The sequence below is a fragment of the Eucalyptus grandis genome, chromosome 3 (assembly GCF_016545825.1).
Source record: "Eucalyptus grandis isolate ANBG69807.140 chromosome 3, ASM1654582v1, whole genome shotgun sequence".
Lineage (NCBI taxonomy): Eukaryota > Viridiplantae > Streptophyta > Magnoliopsida > Myrtales > Myrtaceae > Eucalyptus > Eucalyptus grandis.
Genome location: NC_052614.1, coordinates 20,427,672 through 20,454,016, shown reverse-complemented (window position 1 = coordinate 20,454,016; position 26,345 = coordinate 20,427,672). Strand labels below are relative to the sequence as shown.

At 38.0% G+C, this 26,345-nt stretch overlaps 2 protein-coding genes across 11 annotated transcripts in view; both read left to right on the top strand.

Moving 5' to 3' along the window:
* The window catches only part of LOC104445421 (disease resistance protein RPV1-like), an 82,211-nt gene that overhangs the window by 4,634 nt on the left and 51,232 nt on the right, over positions 1–26,345 (top strand). For 2 of the 9 annotated variants that reach the window (XM_039308831.1, XM_039308830.1), the window contains exons 5-7: positions 118–165; positions 21,747–23,431; positions 24,371–24,718. The exons of 3 other annotated variants lie outside the window; for them this stretch is intronic. In XM_039308831.1, the coding sequence (XP_039164765.1) occupies positions 118–165; positions 21,747–22,199 (501 nt within the window). In that variant the 3' untranslated portion in view covers positions 22,200–23,431; positions 24,371–24,718. Of the gene's footprint in view, positions 1–117; positions 166–15,638; positions 16,236–16,745; positions 17,833–17,971; positions 18,257–18,342; positions 20,023–20,215; positions 20,264–21,734; positions 23,432–24,370; positions 24,719–25,645; positions 26,107–26,345 lie in introns of those variants that run through there. 4 more of the 9 variants (XM_039308838.1, XM_039308832.1, XM_039308836.1 and 1 more) reach the window with 4 other exon arrangements.
* LOC104445422 lies at positions 1,878–8,504 on the top strand. Of its 2 annotated transcripts, none has more exons than XM_039308852.1 (5): positions 1,878–3,337; positions 4,281–4,627; positions 6,681–6,802; positions 6,982–7,216; positions 7,749–8,504. In XM_039308852.1, the coding sequence occupies exons 2-5, from the start codon at positions 4,566–4,568 to the stop codon at positions 7,888–7,890; spliced, it is 561 nt and encodes a 186-aa protein (XP_039164786.1). In that variant the 5' UTR covers positions 1,878–3,337; positions 4,281–4,565; the 3' UTR covers positions 7,891–8,504. The 2 variants fall into 2 exon arrangements, with proteins under 2 accessions (XP_039164786.1, XP_039164785.1); XM_039308851.1 differs by having other exon boundaries at positions 6,678–6,802.

Genomic DNA, 26,345 nt, shown 5'->3' with positions numbered 1-26,345 from the left:
TTTTATTTCCCTTGTTCCGTTTACTTTCATCTCTCTCTCTCTACGTTCCGCAAACAACTGCATCCTGTCATTCTTTCTCTGTTAACGTTTCTCAATACTCGGCCTTCCTCCTTTCAGGAGGGTGCGGCACAGTTCTTGGAACGCGGCCAACCGCTCATCGTACAGGTATGGTCTCTTCTACGGACCCAAAATTCTTCTCGCGTTGGTGAAGTGAGAAAATTTTTTTTCTCAAATTTGTTGTATGAAAATTTTATCTTTTGTGAACTCAATATATTCTCAAATATCAAAGAGCTGTATTGCAAAATGAAATTAAGGTCGTTTTCAGAAAATAAGTTGCAGTCTCTAGAGATCTTTGTGCTAAAATGAAAATAAAAAATGTTCCCTAAAACCAAATTAACTCGAAATTTTCTTTCAAATATGGGGCAATCCGTAAGCAGAGAGATGAGTTTAAGGTAGAAGATAGAGATCCTAAAATATCACTCGAGTCAAATTAAATTTCAATTACAGAATTTTTTCCTATAGGGAGTAGCCTCGTTAAACTAGACATGTAGATGCACTTTGTGACTAGTCTAGAAGGTAGACACCTGAGATGATTATTAACTCTTTCACATGTCAACCATATAATTATGAGTGTAGTTATTTCTTACACTTGCAATTGATGTAATAAAGATCCTTCATATGAACAAGAAAGTGATTGTGTCAATATTTCCCCAGCCAAAGATAAAAATATTGCACGTGGGCACAGAAGTCGAAGCTCAACTATAGTTAACTGTTCGAATAGATTTCTTTTAAACAACTACACTTTCCCTTCATATTTTAAAATGAAAAAATAAATATATAGAAACAAATATATAATTAATGTATTTGAGGTGTTACAATTGGGTGAGCCATGAGAAAAGGAATAGTAGTGAAAAAAGATACACCAAAAATAGAGTTAGTTTATATGCAATAGCCGCTTGCCAACAATGTTCTACTTATCCTGCTACGCCTGTCAGACTAACTATATGGTTTGGCATTCTCCATTAGAAGGCAAGCATGTGAAATAGTACAACTCTATCATTTGCCCTAATTTTACATATTGCTTGATATTACAATTTTTTTTTTGTCAAAGGATTTATTCAAGTTTTCTATTAAATAGAAAGAATTCTGTGAAAAATAGAGGTGCCTATACAAAATATATAATTCATGATATCCGTTTATCTAGCAAAACATATTGTTTTCTTTTCCTGATAGCTGAATCTGATTAGAGTGAAATACGAAGTAGTCAATAAAATTTGAGTGAAATATGTACATACTTCATGGATATTGAATCAATATACTGCTAAATCGTTGGATAATTTCATCAAGTTCTCTTTTATGAATACATGTCAAAAGCTTATAAAACCAGGGACTTTTGGTGGAGACGTCAACAATCATCACCTGAAGCTAAGATGGCTTTCTTGGGGTTTTCCTCCTCTAGATTGTAGAATGGCCAAGTTGCACTTGAAAAGTCTAGTAATTTTCGAATTTTCACACCATAGAAACACCAAAAACCGGGGTGGATGAAAAGTTGTGAAAGTCTGAATTCATGCTTTTGTTCTCTCAACATAGTATTTTTTTTCTTTGACCCCTCTCTAATAATGTGTCAACTACTTTTGCAGATGTTAATAAAATTGGAAGTTCCTTATTACACGTTACCTAAATTTTATGAAACTTTCGTAACATTGAAATGGACTGGTTACCCCAGTTTGGAGACATTGTATTTTCACTATTGTCTAAACTTGCGAAAATTTGACTCCTCTATTGGGAAGATGAAAGTTCTTACTCACTTGGACATTATTCGGTGTACGAATCTTCGAACTTTGCCCGAAGAGATTGAGAATCTGGCGGGTTGACGCACTTCTCTATCAAAAAGTGCTCTCAAATGGAGAAACTTCCACACTCTATAGGGAAATTAGTATCATTGTCTAAGTTGGATATATCATCCTCAAGAATTACAAGTTTACCTGATTCAATTGGCAATGCAAAACATCTGTCATTCCTAAATCTATCAGGCACACCAATTGTGGGACTTCCAATTTCCATCGGAGAGCTTACGCGACTCGAGTTTCTTTCACTCAAAGATTGTCGAAATTTGGGGGAGCTTCCAGAATCATTAGGCAACTTGACATCATTACAGAAGTTGAATCTCTCAAGGACAAACATTGTTGAGTTACCTAATTCGATAAAAAATCTGAAGCAACTCAAGGTGATGAGGATGGGATTTAGTCCAATAAGGAGGTTACCTGCTAGTATTGAAATGCTAGAGAAGTTGGAGGAACTCTATGCCGAACATTGTGAACAATTTGCAGGCGAACTTCAGACTCAAATTGGCAAACTATTTTCTTTAAGTGTCCTCGACATTTCATATACTCGTATTAGTGCAATGCCGAAGGCAATCGATTATCTCACACGACTCCAAAAGCTGGATTTGACACATTGTAATGAACTTCAAGAGTTGCCAAAGCTTCCCTCGAGTTTGCGTTGTCTACGTGTTCACTCGGCATCATTGCGGTCAGTTCTTGATCTCAGTAACCTCACGAATCTAGTGGAAATGCTTTTGTCTAACGGCTTTGGACAAGCACTTGCCCAACCATCAAACCCAATGCAAACTTTCCAATTGCAATGGATTGGAAAGTTATCTAAGCTAGAGAAGTTGAGCTGGGGCCTTTCAAATTTTCCCATTTCGTCAATAGAGTTGGGTTGCCTATCTCGACTTAGAGAACTCACTTTATCTAGCATGGACAATTTTGACTCAATAGTTGTTGGACCACAATTTTTCAACTTGAAATATTTGTCCATATTGTGCCTTCATAGTTCTCCACTGAGGGAAATTCAATTGGATGGGCTTGAATTATTGAGAAATTTAGGTGTGAGAGAATGCGAGTTTCTCGAGCGACTGTCAGTAATTTCATCAAGTTTGAGGAAGCTCTGTAAAATGGAAGTTTTAGATTGCCCAAAGCTACTTGAAATTCAATTTCCCAGTACAATGGAATCATTAGAGGAACTTCGAGTTGGCTACTGCGATTCCTTGGGAGGGTTGCATGGTTTATCAAACTTGAAGAAGCTGAAGGCTTTGCGGATCTACCAATGCAATGGGCTACGGGTTGTTGAGGGCCTTGAAGAATTGGAGCTTTTGGGTATTTTGTATTTTTCCAGGTGTGGATCGTTGGAAAGGTTGACTGATGTATCCAACTCAAAGATACCAAATGAATGCATGATAGAAGTATGGGGTTGCATGAAACTAAGTAGTTATGAGGGCACTTACCGGGATTATAAAGAGATGATTCTTGTCAGGATGAAAATGACATTCAACGAGGTGCAACTTCCTTCTATCTTTCACTTATTTTTCAGAAACGCCATGCTGTAGGCATCACATTTCCTCATTTTCACTTGTTCCGTTTGCTTCCTTGTCTCTCTGTCTATCTTTGTCTTGCATGTCTTAATTCTTACTTTTTTATATAAATCTATGGATTATTGTTTGGTCCACTATTAGTGTAAAGGAAACATTCATCGTTTTACTGTCTGAACTTAATTCTGTAATCGGAATTTTTCAACGTGTCAACCATCTAATGGTGTGTATGTGTAAATTGTTTCTTACAAGAGCAATGGGCTTAATAAAGATCCTTTCCATAACTAAGCAACGATTATATTAATATTTCACCGAGCAAAGGTAAAAATCACGCTCTCTACACTTATCACTTGAGTTTAAAATGAACTAGTATATTATATAAAAACAAATGTACGATTTATGTATTATGAAAAATTTGAAGTGATACTTATCGGACGAGACATGAGAAAAGGAAAAATAGTGAAAAAAGGTATACCAGGAGTAGAGTTTATATGCAATACCCACTAGTCAACAATATTTTGCTTATCGAGCTATGCCTAGCAAACTGTTAACTGTTTGGTGTAAGAACGGGCATTTCACCTTTAATTGTTAGTGAGATGGTGACTCAATAATGGGTCTTCTAACCCACTCAACAGTAGTTATTGCAACTACGGATCAATTATGTCATGGGAGTAACAGTAGACTCTGTAATTGGCACATTTTTATCTAAAGCAATCATTGATCGTCTCATGCCCGATGATTGTACCATCATAGACTTGGTCGTTTGACTGGCTTTGCCCTACGGTTCATAAATGCTGGTGAAGCGAACGACTGTAATGTTTGGACTTTAGGGCAGGCCGATTAGATCATATTTGCATTTTCTTGTCCTCCAATATAGGTAGAAGACTAATTCATATTTTTCCCGTTCTAGGAGGATGAAATGGAGGAGAACGACCGCATTGATTTTTCCACGGGCATATTAGAATGTATCTGCAATCCCTTATCGTTTTTTCAGGGAGGAGTCTTCGGAGGCAGACAGGATGAGTAAATTGTCTTGCGGGATAATGCAGACGTGGAGTCAGGAAAAATTGAATTGATCTCTATGCATTTTGGTTAAGGGTACAAAACTAAATCGATGGCTCCAAGAGAATGCTTTCACTCTTTTTGATGAACTCAAGTGCACAGAGGTCGAGGGACCAGTTTCCTGGAAACAGGAATGCAGTTTGCATGTGGATTTACTCTGCTTCGAGGATTTGCTAACTGTCCATTCGTTGAGAGGTAAGTCATTCCCTCTGTGAATATCAAATTGCTTGCCACATAGAAGCATGGTCAAGATTCTCGACAACTTAGACAATAGTTTCCAATGCATATGATACTTTTATCTGGGTAAATGAATGATTCTACCAAAATTTCTCAAATAACTGACGAGTGCAAAAACCAAGAGGGGAGATGAAGAGAAACAAGCTGAAGTGGGCAATTTTGGGATGTCCCAAACGGTGATCATTAGATCAAATATTGCATGAACGCCCCCAAAATGTGTCAAGGTTACTAACACGTGCAATCCTTGGCCCTAGCATTATGCTGTCACGGATGACTAGATTTAATAGGAGAAAATATTAGTCTTTCCTGTGCCAATGTGTGAAGTGGGCAAAACTGATGGTAGAAGAGACTAATTAGAAGATTATCTGCAAGCCATTCTAATTTCTTCTAGGATGAGGTTGTAGTGGCAGAAGCAAAAGCAGACACTATTGACGTCTTCTCAATTCTCAAGAGTCTGACGTCGAGCATTCACTTGAGTTTTTGTAACAACAATTCTAATTTCATTTTGTTCGGTTCTCATCCGTTCAAATCATCAAATCTCATTTGGCTTTCATTTCATTGTTTATTTTCAACTCATTTACAGCTCTTGTTTCTTCTCAAATCATGCATACTTGCAGCTCGCATGCTCCAGACACAAACTCTTTTGATATTTGCAACAAGCATGGACTACTGATGTATATGATCATAAGTAGCCTCATGTCGAAATAGAAAATAGTACTCCCACCATTCTCCTCTTTCCTTCAGCACCTCACCATCTCAAAGTAACATGCAGGAGCACCATTTGACATACACAATCACATATGAACAAGATTTGATCCACACAAACACTTATGAGCAGCATTTAACATACATCACCTATATATCTAATTAGTTCACATTCCAATCAGCTATATACGGGAAATCTAGCAAAGACACAACAAACGCAACTTCAATTGAACATTGAGACATTGGTAAACAGAATGCAATAGGAACTATCTGCGATGGAGTCGGGCATTCCGCTGAAAAGGTTGTGAGCATGTGGTGTGAAGTACTATTAACACCAGAATGGCATAGTGTAATACAGAACACAAACATCAGAGTGGAAAATCCATGCGTACAAGCAATTCTTACCACTTAATTGGAAAAGAAACAACCCGGCGGTGATGAGAATTGACACAAAACAGAACAGAAATGAAAAGAGACAACGGAATTAACTTCATCTTCACGGAATGCCCTCAAGCTCATTGGTCCCTCTGTTTTCTTATGGACAACATCAGAATTGACAAAAACAGAACAGAAATGAAAAGACAAAACCAAAGGCAATCGAAATCACTTTTAAAATTAATCGGAGACGAAGTGACCTGGCAGGTGTGGCTCTCAGTTGTACTTATCGAGCTATGCCTAGCAAACTGTAACTGTTTGGTTTGCAGTCACCTTAGAAAGGCAAGCATGCGAAATAGTACAACTCTATCATTTGTCAGAACTTTAAATATTGCTTGGTATTCATTTTTTTTCTTCTTGTCTAAGGTTTATTAAACAGAAAAATTTGTGAAAAAAGAAGAAGAAGATGCCTGTACAAAACAAATAGTTCATGATATCACGTACACTTTATCTAATGAAATGGCGGAATGTATGTTTTTCTTTTCCCTGATAGCTAAATCTAATTAGAGCGAAGTATGAAGTAGCCAATAAATTGTTGGTGAAATATTTACATGGTTAATAGATATATAATCATCATACTGCCAATAGTTGGATAATTATGTTGAGTTCATGAAGTCCTTTCATATAGATATTTGCCGGAAATTAATAAAGCTATGGATTATGATAGATCTGCTAGCACTCGTTTGCATAATTAGTTTTCAACGTGATGTGTAAACCAAGGTGTATAATGTACACCTTGGTTTATGCATGATCCATAAATAAAATAAAATATGCATTGTACCTTAACTATGATATGAAGCATTGGAATGGTTGGACTTCGAAGCAGATGGATTGGATAAGAAGACTGATTCATTTTTTCTTGTACTAGAAGATGCAAGGGAAACAGATGCAGAAGAATCAGTGATGGAGACCCTAACTACTATTCTCAGAACTTGTCATTGACTATAGGTTTTCTATGGTCTCCAGAACCCGATACTGAGCTCGATTCTACAAGTAAGTCATTGCTGTTAAAATGAATATAATGTCATCCGGTCACACAAATTAACATCTGTTAGCTTATCAACGTACAAAAACTAACAGGAATTGAACTAATCTTTGGATGTTCTGCTGCTGCTATTTTGGATCTAATATCATCTATTAGCTTCCCTCAATAGTACAAACTATTCTTGCAGGCTTGAATAATTCCAAGTTCTTCCACGAACCGCATCTTCGGATGTTTCCAGAAGTTTATGTTCAATTCTATAAGCAAAATTTTACTGATTCTAGCAATGGAGAGATGAATGAATTCACAATGTGGTCGAGTTTGGGAACCTGTGAAATTGCCAGAAGTAATGGAGTTTGCTCTAAGGACATGTCCCCCCTCTCCCGGGTCCATCACAAGAGAAAATTTTTGTGGATTTGTCCGAGGTAATTAATTCCGTTTTGTGAAAACCCATTTGTGTGCCACATCAATTTCCGATACATACGATACTTTTCTCAAAGGTGTGCAATATCGGACCAGGTCAAGCTCTAGGTAATGGTATGTTCTTCTAATTATTTGTGCCTTAGGTCCCTCTTTTTTGTCATGCCGTAAGAAGTCATTTTTAAGCAGTTAAAGAAGAAGAAGACCTAATTCTCCAGATAAACCAGTATTTCGGAGTCAGTAGCAGTGATTGTTATCAATTTTTTGGTCATATACAGCAGGGCACTGTTTTTTTTATCCATTTTTGGTAGATTAATGGTTCTACCAAAGTTGCTCAAATAACTAAATAATGCCAAAATACGAAAAAAATAAAAATAAAATGAACGAAACAATCAAGCTGGAAATAGACTGTATCTGGGGCTGTTGATCCTTAATCTAAACTAGCTCACAGTACACATGAACTTGAAAAGAAAAAGGACAGTGAAATAAGAAAGTGGTGACAGTAAGCCTCTTGACAAAACTCTTCTGCCTTTGCAGATATGGAGGAGAGCTCTATTCCTATGTGCTACCGATGAATGACGGCTGCTTCAATTTGATGCTCAATATCAGCAATAAATGTTTCGAGCCTCTCTTTTCCCTCTGCAAGCTAAGCCTTCTTTCAAAGATCTCTCCCTCATAACAAAGTCGAACTTGTAGCCCTCCAAAGCTTTCTTCTATGGCTTTTGACACTTTCATTTGCTTTTGCTTGCGGTTGTACCTAAAAGCTTCAATGCCATCCTCAGAGAGAGTATAAAATTCTTCACACTTGTGCTGATATTCAGTAAGATTAAGTCTATCTTCATCCTGGATCAGTTAGACCAGCCGAAACTTTATATTCTTTTATTTTCGAGGTCTGAGTCAGAGGCACTGTGGGAATATCCACACCAAAGGAGTAAATATAATTCTTCCCACTCGGCTTCAGCTCTTCAGAAATTGATGGGCTAAGATGGCCAGATGATGAAGCCATACCGACAGTAATTGAGTTCAACTCCTGGTCGATTTTAGGGTTGACAATGCTGAGCAATCCTTGAGTTCTGTTTCGCTTGGCCAAGGGAGTCTCTTCTACATCTTCTCCGACAATGACTGTTGATGACTTTCGTTTGCAGGTTTCAACAATCGAGAGAAAGATGTTAGATGGTTATTAAAGGACGAAAGGAAACGAAGGAAATGATAAACAAATTTTTACGAAGTCCTGTCCTGTAATTACTCTTGAGTATTGATAATGATGGATTCGATGGGGATGCATTAGAAGTTTGAGACACTCCAAACGGATCATCCTTCTTTCACCTTCTCTAAAAATGAATCACCGCTTTTGACAAACATCCAATTGTAACAGGAATTCCACCACCCAAAAAAAAAAAAAAAAATCGTGCTTTGTGGGTTCTTGAGGAATGGAATATGCATGTACCGATTGAATATATTGAGGCGGATGTCGATGTAGTGCAATGTCGCATCTATGCTCAGTCTATGGAGAGAGGAAATTTTGTTTGATATATAGTTGGCCTAGGAATTCCCTGAGCCAATTCAAACTGTTGAGTACAATATTTAGGATGATAAACCCAGATTCCGGGAAGAACATTTCTCCGTTTGACAAATTTAAGAGGATGATCAACAGAGACCAAGACGGTCCTCCAGAATCTCCCAATCATGGCCGAGCCATTATAAGAGTAAATAGAGAAGTAGGAATATCTATGGGACATAAGTTGAAATTTTTACGCCTTAGGTCGCAATAAGAAAATACTTGGACTGGGGCAAGCTCTAGGTATCGGTATGTTCAACTAATAATTTTTTAGCCATATGTCCCTCCTTTTTTAAAGTCGTAAGAAGTCAGTTTTAAATAGTTAAAGAAGAAGATGACCTAATTCTCCATGTAATTCAGTAATTCAGAGTCAGTTGCCGTAATTGTTATCAATTTTTTGGTCATATACCGCAAACCACTGTTTCTCTTTCCTTCCTTGATAGATTTTCTGCCAAAGTTGCTCAATATCTAAAGAATTCAAATAATAAAATAAGGTGAAAATGAAGAAACAATCAAGCTGGAAATACAGTTTTTGGGCTTGCTGATCGTCAAAATCAACTTAGTGAAAGCTCCTTGAAAATCTGTCAAGATTTTACTAACATGCACAGTAGATGGCCCTGCATTTCTCAGCCATAGATGACTAGACCTAACAGAAGAAAATCTGTCTTTCCAGTGCCGATGTTTGCGAATTAGACAAAACTAATGGTCAAACAAACATGGTTGGATGATATGGGCATTTGCACATTCCGTAATGCTAGCCAAAGAGCATTTGTAATGACTATCATTAGAATTTTTGTTCAAGTAATTCACTGGTAATGGCAGAAGAGACTAATTAGATGATATCTGCATTTTTGCATCCTACAATGCTAGTGAAAGAGCCATTCGAATTTTCTTCTAGTAGGTGGCAGTGGAAGAGGCCATTGAAGGATTGAAGGCGGATATTCAAGCAATTTACTGCTATTAATTTTCTGTTCTGCTATCATATAGTGCAATGTACATCAGCATGTTTTCCATTTACTGCTATCATTTTGCAGGTGCACCTGCCTGGCGCATCTTTGGATGTTTGACAAATGGTGCTACAACTTTTTGTCCAGTGCTGATATCATCTGTAGGCCGGCGTATTGCCAAGCATTGATGGCTTCGAATTCCAGTTGAAATATCTTCTTCAGCTTCTTTCTGGTCTAATACTTCATTTCAACTTCTTCTTCATGAGATGCCGCCTCCCTTGGCGTTGGTGATTTGGTATATGAATAGGATTCTTTGACAAGTAAATTTAATGTCACTACCTAAATTATGAAGAAGGCTGGCACAGAGTTAATAGAGAAATGCCAAAAGCAAGTTAATCACGGCATAACAATGAGAAATGTAGCAAGATATCCCCTCCCTAAGGCGTGAAGCAAGATATTTGGAGTTCAATTGTATTGGATACAACCTTTGCGGTTCCTTGATTTATGGACTTTTGCCCACTGGGGTCCTTGATCTCAGGGCACTATATTGATTGAGTGATATCATCTGATTACCAACTAGACCTTAAGCTTTAGCCATAGGCTGATGAGGGTGTAGAAAAAAGAATCCTGCTTGACTCGTCGAAGCTCATAGTACACATGAACTTGAAAGAAAAAAGAAAGCATAATAACAAAAGTGGAAAAAACATGCCTCTTGACAATTTTCTTCTCTCTTCGCAGATATAGAGGAGAGCTCTATTGCTATGTGCTATTGTTCGAGTTCCCAGGAATTGGATTTTGGACTTCACTGGATAAAGCAGGCTGCTAAGGGACTAGTTTCAGGTTGATTATGCCGAAGCTAGTGTGGAAAGGTTCCATATACAATCTATGGAGAGCTAGGAGTGACTTGCTGCGTAATCAAGTTACTCCGGTTGTTGATGTTGTGATGAAGTCTCTTATGTTTGCAGTAAGACTAGGCATCAAAGGGCCCAAGCTGCTGCAGCAAAAAGTTTGTTCTAATTTGGCATTGGCCTTAAGTTTGTAACTGGCAAATTCAGTGTAGCGGAACACAAATTGGTGTGCTCGGCCTTTAGCAACTAGTCCTGTAACTGCTTCGGATATTTGGGCAGTTATTATTCATGTTCTGGTTGAAGTTGATGTTGTTGCTTGAGTATTTTCCTAGTCTGTTATAATCAACCGCCGGTAATGGTTTGCTGAACGCAATCACCTGTTTGCGACTTGTACTGGGTTTGGCTTCCGAGCATGGTTTGATGAAGAAATGAATTTAACTTGCCCATAAAAAGGTAGGTATTTAAAAACATTTTCGAGCTTGACAAGGACATACATCCTTGTCTGAACATAGACATTTCGAGAGTCATTCCTTCGAAAAGATCCTGAAATCCACTATTTATCACGGTGGTACAAGTCCCTATTTTAATCTGAATACGAAAATGAAATGTGGATATAGGGGGCATGGACACAGTAAGAGAAAAGTTGGACATCAACAATTTTGGAAATATTGTTGGTTTTGGATAAATAATATTGAGTAGATAATTTTGGAAAAATTTCATTTGTATGATGAAGATCTTTAATTAATCAACTTTTAGGATGGTGGGTTTTTGTTTGAAAAGCTGGATTTAACGTATGGAGGTTTCGTTGTAGGATAATACTCTTTGCTCATACCATCATTGGGCATATGCCGGAGCTAATGCATGGAAATATCACAACGTATACCATTTATATGGTGCATATATCCTCATCTCACATAATTATGAGTTTTATATAAATGAGATTCATACAATATTGACATATATAACATGCTCATAAGTAATTTCTTGTCGGAGCGGAGTTATAGACTATGTACGATGGCTCCTTTGAATAGGTAGAGATGAGCCCTCAATCCTTCTTGACTTCTTAACTATAGTTGCTTTATTCATGGAAAATCCTTTGCTGGAAGCAGCTTGACAGTTTTTGTAACAGTACAAACCGTGCCAAGCTCCTTTTTCATTTTTGCAATATATATATATATATATATAATGTCAAATGGTCGATCAAAGGAGAAATTATTTTATGCACTTAGTATATATGATAAACTAAATCCAGATTGCCAAATTTGGTGAATCGCTGATCATTTCAATGGCCCACATTCAATTTGGTATATATACTACGCACATGTAATATAATTTCTGCATTAAGAAAGTCAATGGGAAGAGGAGAGCTATCCATGTTGGTTTTAGTATTGCAAGGAAATTATCCTCTCCGCCCATGCCTAGAGTATAATTTGTTATGAGATTTCATACCACATTAATTGATCCATTAATTATTAAGAAAATTGTCCAAAAAATCATAAATCTATTATATGACGTTCATGTCAATGATTTTCGATACTTTGATTTTCCGATTTCTCATCTTTTTTTTTTTTTTGATAGGGTGGATCTGCGAGGGAAAAATGAATGTTTGTTTCTGTCCCTTTCTTTTTAACTAAAACCGCAAAACGAATTGTGATTAGGATAGAAGGGCATGTTTGTCAGGCATTAAATAAAAGTAAAAATTATTCATCTTATTTTTCATCAAAATCTATATAATTATGGGTAATTGTTTAAAAAGATATTTCTTCTTTTATCAATATTAGGTAATTGTTTACGATCTTGCAAACCCAAGAGTTGATGCAAGTGCAATTTGTATAATCTAAATTTTGACAAGATTTGAAAGTTGCTCCCTCTTCCGAAATCCAATTGAGTCGAAACTACACATACATCATTGTTTAAAGGGTCCGGCTTTTCCCACTCCTCATTTGGCTTGTACAAGTCATTCCACTGTGTTATGACCATATTACCCCTTGCCTTTTCAAATGTTAGCATGCTCATGCGTGGTGCCCATTGGTGTCCCTCTTTTTTATTTGTTTCGTCTTCTTCTTCCACTTTCTCCTCCTTCTTAGTCCGCCCAAGCATGGTCAATTTAAGTTCTTTGTTTAGTTTTGCGTTCTTTTTTTTTTTTTTTTTTTTTTTTCGGTCTCTTTAGAATTCTATCAATTCTTGTGCACCCCTAACTTAGATGAGAAAAATCATACCGAAAATCCATTCCATCATCAACATGACTTGGAGCATCACTAGGCCAATCTTGCACATTATTAGCCATTACAGCCACAGAACAATGAGTTTGCGCATCAATGCTAAAGCCGGACAAGTTGCTCGAGTAATCGTCAACGGTGTTGGAGGTGTGGAGGATTCGGGCCGGTTAGTGAAGTCGGAGGTGTACCGGTGGTAGTGGGTGGGGGAAGATGGACGGCTTGGAATGGGAGTCCACGCAGATGATTGCAGGTCTTCGCCGTTTTGATTAGACGAGCATTGGACATAGAAGAAGAAAAAGAAGCAGAGCGAGAGAGCGATGTCGTTTTAGAGTATCTGGAATTGGCGGAACGGAACGAAAAATTGGCAAAAGAGAAAAAGAGGACTGGCTAGGTGGGTGACGAAGTGGACGGCGTGTCATTTTATGGGTGCCCATATCAAATGGAAATGTTGAATCTTTTTTTTTTTTTTTTTTGTTAATAAGTAATTGATTAAATGAACTAATTAATTTAATAAAAAATGATTAATTTATTTTCCCTTCCTTTCAAGCAATGTTGGACGAACGAACTTGCCTCAAAATTGATATGCTCACGCATGTGAAGGCTGATGTCATATTCACGAGGATAACGTCATCCACGTCCAACAATATAAGTATAATTATTATGTAATCACATAAGATTACATATAATTGGATAAGTACACTGGTGGGCAAATGCTTGTTGAATCTAAATATGTATGTGGATGTGAAACGAAACTTTTCGGATAAGATCTTTACCAAAAAAAAAACTTTTAGGATAAGATTATTTTTAGCAATCAAACTCTTAGTGAATGTTTGAAGTTGGTCGTCCAATTTCTACTTTGTTCAAATTGATCCTAGTACTCTTTTAGGTGGTCTCCGACTCTCCATGGTCAAGTAATTTTAATTGGTCTTCCCAAAGAAAAGCTTACGTGGCAGCATTTCTTTTTTTCTTTTTTCCTGATGGAGAATGCAAGAAAGCCGATCTTTGCAATTAGAAGGTGACTTTTTGAGCTATTTATAGATCTACAAGTACATGCCATCTTTAGAGACAATACTTACAAGTGTTCATGTACACATATATAAAAAATTTCTTCAGTAATCCATAGATTTAGAACCTTTAGAAGAAAGAATGTTACTTAAAAAAATAAATAAGCTAGGCAGAACTTATTTATATTTTCTATTGCGTATATATTTTCTCAATTTAACTTTAATTTACATGTGAAACAAAAAAAAAAGGAAATTTGCTCCAGAATCCAATTTTTTGCATTTATTGTACCGCTAATTTCCTTATAACATGTCTTTAGGTTAATACAATCAAGACAAAAACATAGTTACAAGTTTACTTTTGCCATATTTTCGGAATCATGAGTATAGTAGTATGACGTATTTTCTTCCTCTTATCAAGTATTTCAACTCTTAAATTATTATATTCATCTAAGAAGTTATAAATATTATTATTCAAACGACCTTCGACTCCTCTCTTGTATCACATTTCCTTTACCATAAGTTATTCATAATTGAAAACTTGCAAGAAAAGATATATCCGAGTGAAGTGTGCATCAAGTAATTAACCAAAAAACCATAAAAACAAAAATGGAGCTAGTGTCGTTGCGTGGGCAGTTTTCTAATCAAGTTACTAAGCTGCAAGTAATGGTTTGCTGAATGGGATCAATTGTTATGGGTTTGGTTTGGCTACCCAGCCTAGTCTGATGATGAATTGAACTTAACCTGCCCGTCCAAAAAACAAGAAAAAAAAAATTGAATTTCGGAATATTTTTCGAGCTTGACCCGGGTCAAACGTCCTTCTCTGTTTACTTTAGGCATCGGATGCCGATCCAGGCCGAAAGCTCGTATATCCGCATCTTGCACGTGGGCGCGGGTCCATTTCGAGGAAGAGAACTTTTGAGGGATTCCTTGAGATCGGTTTGTGCATTCACATATGATTTCTACTTTCTAACCCTAACAAAGAGTTTGATGATGAATTGAATTTAACCTACCAGTAAAAAATCCAAGAAAAAAAATTGAGTTTCGGAATATTTTTCGAGCTTGACCGGGTCAAACGTCCTTATCTGTTTACTTTAAGCATCGGATGCCGATCCAGGCCGAAAGCTCGAATATCCAGTTCTTGCACGTGAGCGCGGGTCCATTTCGAGGAAGAGGGCTTTTGAGGGATTCCGTGCATGGAACGTTTCCGGAACACTTCTGTACGGAAAGTGTTTGAACAAAAGAATGTAAACGCGTTTAGTTGCGTTTCATTCTTTTGTTTTTGTTTATGGAACGAAATAAAACAAAAAAAGAAACAACAATTTTGTTGTTTTTGCTCCGAAAACATTTCTCTTCTCTCTCTTCTTCTTCTCTTCTTCTTTTCTTCTTTTTTTCTTTTTTTTCTTTGGCCGCCGCCTCGCCATGGCCGGCGATCGGCTGTCGAGGCTCGGCCTCGCCTGCATCCGGCGAGGCCGAGCGTCGCCGGCCCCATGCGAGGCTCGGCCTGTCGCCGCGCGCGGCGAGGCCGAGCCTCGCCTTGGCTCGGCGGGCTCGGCCTCGCCGATCTGGGGCGAGGCCGCCGGCCCCGTCGGCCGCCGCGAGGCGGGGACCGGCTGAAAAAAAAGAAAAATAAAAAGAAAAGAAAAATAAATAATAAAATAAAAATGTTTAAAAAATTAAAAGAAACAAAAAAGAATAAAATTTACCAAACGTGTTTCTATTCATTTTTTATTCCGGACCAAACGTTACCAAACGCGTTCTTTTGTTCAAAAATTGTTCCCCGAACAAACACTTTTTTTTGTTCCCGGAACAAAAAAGAAACAATTGTTTCCATGCGCAATGAGATCGGTTTGTGCATTCACATCATGATTTTTTACTTTCTAAACCCCACCGAAGACGCAGCTCCAACTCTAAGCAGGCAAAAACTAGAGAGAGACAGAGAGAACTTTTGCGAGAGAAGCCCCCCAAAAACATGGCAGCAACCGGTGGTTCCAGCGCGTCGGCGACACAGTACGACGTGTTCCTGAGTTTCAGAGGCCCCGACACTCGCGACACCTTCACCGACTACCTCTATCGGACCATGGTCGGCCAGGGGATCGTCGCTTACAGAGACAGCGAAGAGCTTCACGCTGGTGATCGGATCGACGATCTCTTGAGAGCGGTCGGCAACTCCAAGATCTGCATACCGGTCCTCTCCAAAAGCTATGCTTCGAGTGCTTGGTGCCTCCGCGAGCTCGCTCGAGTGACGGAGCTCCATGAATCGACCGGGAAGCCGGAGATCCTACCCATCTTCTTTGATGTCACGCCCTTGGACGTCAAGCTCAGGACGGAACTCTACCGGAAGGAGTTGGACAAGCATGAGCAGAGGCACGGTGCCGAGATCAGGCAACGGTGGGAGGCGGCTCTGGGTAAAGTGGCTGAGATCAAGGGATGGGAAGTCCAAGGGAAAGCGTAAGTATATGCTTATTTATGGAACTCTTTTCAAGCTTCAGTACAAATGCTATTCTCTTATTGTTCTTGTAAATGGCAATGAAAACTAGCCGAAGGTGTATATATTGTTGAAATATATCGGTTGACGTGGCATATACGAATTAGTTTTTGGTATATGAGCAATAAATTTCATTTCTCACCGGGGAGGAAAAAGAGGCAATTCACTAATTCTCATACATAAACGGGGCCATTTTGGCTAGTGATAGTTAGACGAGTGAATTGGATCTAATTTTGGAATGATGTCTGTAATTCGGTCCGCAAAGGAACATCTTCTTTCTCAGAAATAGGGTCAAATTGTAAGTTTATCGTACCAATCATATCCTGTGGAGTCTATTACACCAAAATTCTTGTGGCTCTATAGAATTTACTTGAGACTTAAAATAGTGATCCATCTCAAATGCTATCTTGCTAGGAAGTAGTAGTGAGATTGTTATTTGTTTTCTTTAACTAAAAGTGTTTGGTATGTGGCAGACAAGGTGAAGTCATTGAACACGTTGTGAAAGAGGTTCTGCATAAGCTGAAAGTAAAACAAAGACCTCTGGACAACAAATTGGTTGGGGTAGACAAACAAGTAGAAGCCATAATGGAGTTGTTAGATGTTGACTATGGAACAGGTGTGCGTTTCGTTGGAATCCATGGAATGGGCGGGATTGGTAAAACCACTCTTGCTAAGATTGTTTTCAATGAATTATGTCTTCAATTTGATGGACAATGTAGCTTCATTGGGAACGTCCAAGAATCATCAAAAGGAAATGGCCTAGTAAATCTGCAGAAACAGTTGGCATCTAACATCTCTGATTCTAGATTTGTAGAAAATTTTGGTAACACCGATGAAGGGATAGATAGCATAAGAAGGAGAGCTAGTTCTAAGAAAGTTCTCATTGTTCTAGATGATCTAGACAACAAAGAACAACTTAAGAAACTAGTTGGGGACCCTAACACTTTCTGTTATGGGAGTAGGATTATCATTACAACAAGGGACAAAAGAATTTTGGATGAAGAGAAGGGAATATTAGCTTATGAAGTGAAGGAAATGGATCGTGATAAAGCGCTAGAACTTTTCAGTTTGCATGCATTTAATAGGGTCTCTCCTCCCAATACTCATAAGAGTCTCTCTCAAGAAGTTGTATCTACCACCGGGGGACTCCCATTGGCTCTTGAAGTCATAGGTTCCTATCTTCATGACCAAAAGGAGGAAATATGGAAAGAAATGCTAGAAATGTTGAAGAACGTACCTCATGATGAAGTCCGGGGTAAGTTGAAGATAAGTTATGATGCATTAGGAGATGCGGAAAAAGAAGTTTTTCTTGATATTGCATGCTTCTTCATATCTAGAAAGAAATTATGGGCAACCTATTTCTGGGATGCTTGCCGTCTTTACCCCCATAACTCATTAAAAAAACTTACTGATTTGTGTCTAATTAAAATCGTTGGCGATGATGCTATATGGATGCATGATCAGCTGAGAGACCTCGGAAGAGACATTGTTCGAAAAGAATGTACCCTTAATAGGTTGTGGAATGACAAAGAAGCTCTGGAAGTAATGAGATCAAAAAAGGTAAAGTAAAAGTAGGATCCTTACATTATCCACCGTGAAATTACTTTCTCACTTCCCATTTAAAAGATTCCTTTTGGGCATTCTAAAGGACAAATTTAACGTTTGCAAGCTCATACTCATCGATGGCTTCTATTGGCAGAGAAAGGATAACATTCAAGCACTCAATTTAGGTAAATATAATACAGATCCCATCAATATCATGGATGAAGAACTCGAGAGGATGCCAAATCTAAAATTCCTTAGGCTATATGCAGTGAATTTTGGTGGAGACATCAACAATTATCTCCAAGAGCTAAGATGGCTTTCTTGGCACTCTCCTCCTCTAGATTGTACAATGGCCCATTTGCACTTAAACAATCTAGTATTTTTCGAACTTTCAAACAATGAAAACACCGAAAACTGGGGTGGATGGAACATTTTGAAGGTGTGAATTCGTACTTTTGTTCTCTTAACATAGACATAGTATTCTTTGTTTTATCCTCTTTGATAATATTTCAGTGCCCTTTGCAGATGGAAAACAGATTGAAAGTTATTTCTCTCTCCAATTGTAATGGATTGAAACAGATTCTAGTCTTTTCTGGATGCGTGAGTTTGGAGATACTATCTCTTGCTCGCTGTGTATCCTTGCAAGAAGTTGACTCCTCTATTAGGAAACTAAAAGATCTTACTCACTTGCAAATTAGTTCTTGCTTGAATCTTCGAAATTTGCCTAAAGAGATTGGAGGACCGGTGAATCTGAAGCACTTTTCTATCCGCTTTTGCCCCAGAATCAAGAAACTTCCAGACATTGGGAAATTAGCATCATTGTCTAAGTTGGATATATCAGAGACAAAAATTACAAGTTTACCCGATTCTATTGGTAATGCAAAGAACCTATCATCCCTTGACCTATCAAGCACGCCAATTGCGAAACTTCCGATTTCTATTGGAGAGCTTACACAACTTAAGTTCCTTTCACTCTCTAATTGTCGAAATTTTATGGAGCTTCCAGAATCAATAGGTTATTTGACAACATTACAGAATTTGGATCTCTCATTGACAAAAATTGTTGAGTTACCTGATTCGATAAAGAATCTCAAGCAATTGAAGGTGATGAAGATGGGATATTGTCCATTATGGAGGTTTCCTATCGGTATTGGAATGCTAGAGAGCTTGGAGGAGCTCAATGTCCAATATTGTGAACAACTTGCAGGCGAACTCCCAACTGAAATTGGCAAACTATTGTCTCTAAGTATCCTAGACATATCATATACCTGTGTTTTGGCAGTGCCGACAACAATCAATTCTCTCACGCGACTCCAAAAGCTAGATTTATCATTTTGTGATAAGGTTCAAGAGTTGCCAGAACTTCCCTCGAGTTTGAATCATCTACGTGTTCGATCGGCATCATTGCAGTTAGTTCCGAATCTCAGTAACCTCACGAATCTAGTGGATTTGGAACTGTCCACCAACTCTGGACAAGCACTTGCGCAGGCATCAACTCTTCAATTGCAATGGGTTGGGAAGTTATCTAAGCTGGAGCAATTGGAGTTGTGCCTTTCGGATCTTCTTGTGCCGTCAACGGAGTTGGGTTGCCTACCTCGACTTAAAAAACTCACCTTACCTAGCATGGATAGTTTCAACTCGGCAGTCGTTGGACCACAACTTTCGCACTTGAAAATTTTGTCCACATTGCATCTTTGTCGATGTCCACTGACGGAAATTCAACTAGATGGGCTTGAACTATTGGGAGATTTGACTGTGACATACTGCGAGTTTCTCGAGAAATTATCGGTCATTTCATTGAGCTTGAGGAAGCTCTCTAGAATGGAAGTTAGAAATTGCCCAGAGTTACTTCAAATTCGATTTCTCAGTACGATGGAATCATTGGAGAGGCTCATAGTTAAATACTGCGAATCCCTAGGAGGGTTGTATGGTTTATCAAACTTGAAGAAGCTGAACTTTTTAACATTCATCAGGTGCCCTGTGCTACGGGTTATTGAGGACCTTGAAGAATTGGAGCTTTTGCGGGACTTGGATTTCATCACGTGTCCATCGTTGAAAGTGTTGACTAATCTATCCAACTCAAAGATACCAAATGAATGCGAGATAAGTATAGTCAACTGCAAGAAGTTACCAGAATGCGGTTATGGCCGTTATGGGGATTATAGAGAGGAGATTCTTGACTGGACGAGGAGGGGATTAAACCAGGTGCGCCTCCCTTCTTCACTTCACTTTATTTTTCAAATTTTAATTTTTCGGAAACGCAGGCGGTAGGCATGACTTTTCTTTCCCTTGTTCCGTTTACTTTCATCTCTCTTTCTCTCTCTACGTTCCGCAGACAACGTGTCGTGTGGTTCTTTCTTTGTTAACATTTCTCAATACTCGGCCTTCTTCCTTTCAGGAGGGTGCGGCGCTGTTCCTCGAACATGGCCAACCGCTCATCGTATAGGTATGGTCTCTTCTACGGACCCAAAATTCTTCTCGTGTCGATGAAGTGAGAAAATTTCTTTTTCTCGAATGTGTTGGGTGAAAATTTTATCTTTCATGAACTCAATATATTCTCAAATATTGAAGAACTTAAGTATTGCAAAATGAAATTAAGGTTGTTTTCAGAAAATAAGTTGCAATCTCTAGAGATCTTTGTGCTAAAACGAAAATAATAAATGTTCCCTAAAGCCAAATTAACTTGAAATTTTCTTTCGTATACGGGGAATCCGTAAGCGAGAGATGAGTTTAAGGTAGAAGATAGAGATCCTAAAATATCACTTGAGTCAAATTAAATTTCAATTACAAAATTTTTACCTACAGGGAGTAGCCTTGTTAATCTAGACACATAGATGCACTTAGTGAATAGTCTAGAAGGTAGACACCTGAGATGATTATTAACTCTCACATGTCAACCATACAATTATGAGTATAACTATTTCTTACACTGGAAATTGATGTAATAAAAATCCTTCATATAAACAAGAAAGTGATTGTGTCAATATTTCCCCAACAAAAGATAAAAATCTGGTGCGTGGGCACGAAAGTAGAAGCTCAACTGTGATTGGTTGTTCAAATAGATTTCTCTTAAACAACTACACTTTCCTTTCATATTTTAAAATGAAAATATAAATGTATACAAATGAATATATGATTTATGTAATTTGAAAGATTTGAGGTGTTACAATTGGATTAGCCATGAGAAAAGGGATAACAGTGAAAAAACATATAACGAAAACAGAGGTAGCTTATAAGCAGTACCCTTTGTAACAATGTTCTACTTGTCCTGCTACGCCTGTCAGACTAACTGAATGGTTTGGCATTCTCCATAAGAAGGCAAGCATGTGAAAATAGTACAACTCTATCATTTGCCCATATTTTACTTATTGCTTGATATTACAATTTTTTCTCGTCAAAGGATTTACTCCAGATTTCTATTAAACACATGTAGAAAACAGATAATTCATGATATCTATTTATCTAATCACGCAGCGAAACATATTGTTTTGTTTTGTTTTCCTGATAGCTGAATCTGATAAGAGTGAAATACGAAGTAGCCAATGAAATCTGGCTGAAATATGCACATACTTCATGGACATTGAATCATTATACTGCTATATTGTTGGATAATTATGTTCATCAAGTTCCTTTTTATGAATACATGTCAAAAGCTAATAAAAGCAGGGACTTTTGATGAGACATCAACAATCATCACCTGAAGTTAAGATGGCTTTCTTGAGGTTTTCCTCCTCTAGATTGTAGAACGGCCAATTTGCACTTTAAAAATCTAGTAACTTCCAAACTTTCACACAATTAAAACACCAAAAACCAGGGAAGTTGAAAATTTTTGAAAGTCTGAATTTGTACTTTTGTTCTCTCAACATAGAATTTTACTTCTTATTTTTTCCTTTGACGCCGCTCTGATAATGTTTCAGCTACTTTTGTAGATGCTAGAAGAATTGAAGGTTCCATATCACAAAGACTGGGATGGATTGAAATGGACTGGTTACCCTAGTTTGGAGACATTGTATTTTCACTACTGTCTAAACGTGCGAAAATTTGACTCCTCTATTGGGAAGATGAAAGTTCTTACTCACTTGGACATTATTCGGTGTACGAATCTTCGAACTTTACCCGAAGAGATTGGAGGACTGGTGAATCTGAAGCACTTGTCTATCAAAAAGTGCTCCCAAATGGAGAAACTTCCATACTCTATAGGGAAATTAGGATCATTGTCTAAGTTGGATATATCATCCTCAAGAATTACAAGTTTACCTAATTCAATTGGCAATGCGAGACATCTATCATTCCTAAATCTATCAGGCACGCCAATTGTGGAACTTCCAATTTCTATCGGAGAGCTTACGCAACTCGAGTTTCTTTCTCTCAAATATTGTTGAAATTTGGGGGAGCTTCCAGAATCAATAGGCAACTTGACATTGTTACAGAAGTTGAATCTCTCAGGGACAAACATTGTTGAGTTACCTAATTCGATAAAAAATCTGAAGCAATTGAAGGTGATGAGGATTGGATTTAATCCGATAAGGAGGTTACCTGCCAGTATTGAAATGCTAGAGAAGTTGGAGGAGCTCTATGCTGAACATTGTGAACAACTTGCAGGCGAACTTCCGATTGAAATTGGCAAACTATTGTCTCTACGCATCCTAGACATTTCATATACCCATATTAGTGCAGTGCCGATGGCAATCAATTACCTCACGCGACTCCAAAAGCTGGATCTAACACATTGTGATGAGCTTCAAGAACTGCCGAAGCTTCCCTCGAGTTTGCATTGTATACGTGTTCACTCGGCATCATTGCGGTTAGTTTCGAATTTCAGTAACCTCACGAATCTAGTGGAAATGCTTTTGTCTAACGGCTTTGGACAAGCACCTGCCCAACCATCAAACCCAATGCAAACTTTCCAATTGCAATGGGTTGGAAAGTTATCTAAGCTGGAGAAGTTGAGCTGGGGCCTTTCATATTTTCCCATTTCGTTAACAGAGTTGGGCTGCCTACCTCAACTTAGAGAACTCACTTTATCTGGCATGGACAGTTTTAACTCGATAGTTGTTGGACCACAATTTTCCAACTTGAAAAATTTGTCCATATTGTGTCTTCATGGCTCTCCACTGAGGGAAATTCAATTGGATGGGCTTGAACTTTTGAGAAATTTAGGTGTGAGAGAATGCGAGTTTCTTGAGCGACTATTAGTAATTTCATCAAGCCTGAGGAAACTCTATAAAATGGAAGTTTTACATTGCCCAAAGCTACTTGAAATTCAATTTCCCAGTACAATACAATGGTATCATTAGAGGAACTTTGAGTTGGCAACTGCGATTCCCCGAGAGGGTTGCACAATTTATCAAACTCGAAGAAGCTGAAGGCTTTGCGGATCTACCAATGCAATGGGCTATGGCTTGTTGAGGGCCTTGAGGAATTGGAGCTTTTAGGTTTTTTGTATCTTTCTAGGTATGGATTGTTGGAAAGGTTGACTGATGTATCCGACTCAAAGATACCAAATGGATGCATGATAGAAGTATGGGGTTGCATGAAACTAACTAGTTATGAGGGCACTTACCAGGGTTACAAAGAGATGATTCTTGTCAAGACGAGAATGACATTCATTGAGGTGTGGCTTCCTTCTACCTTTCACTTATTTTTCAGAAACGCATGCAGTAGGCATCACATTTCCTCATTTTCGCTTGTTCCGTTTGCTTCCTTGTCTCTTTGTCTATCTCTGTCTTGCATGTCTTAATTCTTACTTTTTTATATAAATCTATGGATTATTGTTTGGTCCACTATTAGTGTAAAAGAAACATTCATTATTTTTCTGTCTGAACTTAATTTTGTAATTGAAATTTTTCAATGTGTCAACCATCCAATGGTGTGTATGTGTAAATTGTTTTCACAAGAGCAATGGGCTTAATAAAGATCCTTTACATAACTAAACAATGATTATATTAATATTTCACCAAGCAAAGATAAAAATCATGCTCTCTACACTAATCCATTAGAGTTTAAAAGAAATAGTAAATTATATAAAAACAAATATACGATTTATGTATTTTGAAAATTTTGAAGTGGTACTTATTGGATAAGCCATGAGAAAAGGAAAAATAGTGAAAAAAGGTGTACCAGGAGCAGAGCTTATATGCAATGCCCACTAGTCAACAATATTCTACTTATCGAGCTATGCCGAGCAAACTGTAACTGTTTGGTGTAAGAACGAGCATTTCACCTTTTACTGTCAGTGAGATGGGGACTCACTAATGGGTGGTCTAACCCACTCGGCAGTAGTTATTGCAACTACGGATCAATTATGTCATGGGAGTAACAGTAGACTTCGTAATTGGCACATTTTTATCTAAAGCAATCATTGATCCTCTCATGCCCGATGATTGTACCATCATAGACTTGGTCGTGTGACTGGCTTTGCCCTACGTTCATAAATGCTTGTGAAGCGAACGACTGTAATGTTTGGACTTTAGGGCAGGCCGATTAGATCATATTTGCATTTTCTTGTCCTCCAATATAGGTAGAAGACTAATTCATATGTTTCCCGTTCTAGGAGGATGAAATGGAGGAGAACGACCGCATTGATTGTTCCACGGGCATATTAGAATGTATCTGCAATCCCTTATCATTTTTTCAAGGGAGGAGTCTTCGGAGGCAGACAGGATAAGTAAATTGTCTTGCAGGATAATGCAGACGTGGAGTCAGGAAAAATTGAATTGATCTCTATGCATTTTGGTTAAGGGTACAAAACTAAATCGATGGCTCCAAGAGAATGCTTTCACTCTTTTTGATGAACTCAAGTGCACAGAGGTCGAGGGACCAGTTTCCTGGAAACAGGAATGCAGTTTGCATGTGGATTTACTCTGCTTCGAGGATTTGCTAACTGTCCATTCGTTGAGAGGTAAGTCATTCCCTCTGTGAATATCAAATTGCTTGCCACATAGAAGCATGGTCAAGATTCTTGACAACTTAGACAATAGTTTCCAATGCATATGATACTTTTATCTGGGTAAATGAATGATTCTACCAAAATTTCTCAAATAACTGACGAGTGCAAAAACCAAGAGGGGAAATGAAGAGAAACAAGCTGAAGTGGGCAATTTTGGGATGTCCCAAACGGTGATCATTAGATCAAATATTGCATGAACGCCCCCAAATATGTCAAGATTACTAACACGTGCAATCCTTGGCCCTAGCATTATGCTGTCACGGATGACTAGATTTAATAGGAGAAAATATTAGTCTTTCCTGTGCCAATGTGTGAAGTGGGAAAAACTGATGGTAGAAGAGACTAATTAGAAGATTATCTGCAAGCCATTCTAATTTCTTCTAGGATGAGGTTGTAGTGGCAGAAGCAAAAGCAGACACTACTGACGTCTTCTCAATTCTCAAGAGTCTGACGTCGAGCATTCACTTGAGTTTTTGCAACAACAATTCTAATTTCATTTTGTTCGGTTCTCATCCAATCAAATCATCAAATCTCATTTGGCTTTCATTTCATTGTTTATTTTCAACTCATTTACAGCTCTTGTTTCTTCTCAAATCATGCATACTTGCAGCTCGCATGCTCCAGACACGAACTCTTTGATATATGCAACAAGCATGGACTACTCATGTATATGATCATAAGTAGCCTCATGTCGAAATAGAAAATAGTACTCCCACAATTCTCCTCTTTCCTTCAGCACCTCACCATCTCAAAGTAACATGCAGGATCACCATTTGACATACACAATCACATATGAACAAGATTTGATCCACACAAACACTTATGAGCAGCATTTAACATACATCACCTATTTATCTAATTAGTTCACATTCCAATCAGCTATATACAGGAAATCTAGCAAAGACACAACAAACGCAACTTCAATTGAACATTGAGACATTGGTAAATAGAATGCAATAGGAACTATCTGCGATGGAGTCGGGCATTCCGCTGGAAAGGTTGTGAGCATGTGGTGTGAAGTACTATTAACACCAGAATGGCATAGCGTAATACAGAACACAAACATCAGAGTGGAAAATCCATGCGTACAAGCAATTCTTACTACTTAATTGGAAAAGAAACAACCTGGCGGTGATGAGAATTGACACAAAACAGAACAGAAATGAAAAGAGACAACGGAATTAACTTCATCTCCACGGAATGCCCTCAAGCTCATTGGTCCCTCTGTTTTCTTATGGACAACATCAGAATTGACACAAAACAGAACAGAAATGAAAAGACAAAACCAAAGGCAATCGAAATCACTTTTAAAATTAATCGGAGACGAAGTGACCTGGCAGGTGTGGCTCTCAGTTGTACTTATCAAGCTATGCCTAGCAAACTGTAACTGCTTGGTTTGCAGTCACCTTAGAAAGGTACGCATGTGAAATAGTACAACTCTATCATTTGTCAAAACTTTAAATATTGCTTGATATTCATTTTTTTTTCTCGTCTAAGGTTTAATTAACAGAAAATTTCGTTAAAAAAGGAGAAGAAGATGCCTGTACAAAACAAATAGTTCATGATATCACGTACACTT

Coding starts and splice junctions, on each gene's coding strand:
- LOC104445422 (XM_039308851.1), top strand. CDS start 4,566: ATGCAGTTTGCATGTGGATTTACTCTGCTTCGAGGATTTGCTAACTGT. Junction 4,628..6,677: donor AACTGTCCATTCGTTGAGAG/GTAAGTCATTCC, acceptor TTCTTGTACTAG/AAGATGCAAGGGAAACAGAT. Junction 6,803..6,981: donor TACTGAGCTCGATTCTACAA/GTAAGTCATTGC, acceptor CTATTCTTGCAG/GCTTGAATAATTCCAAGTTC.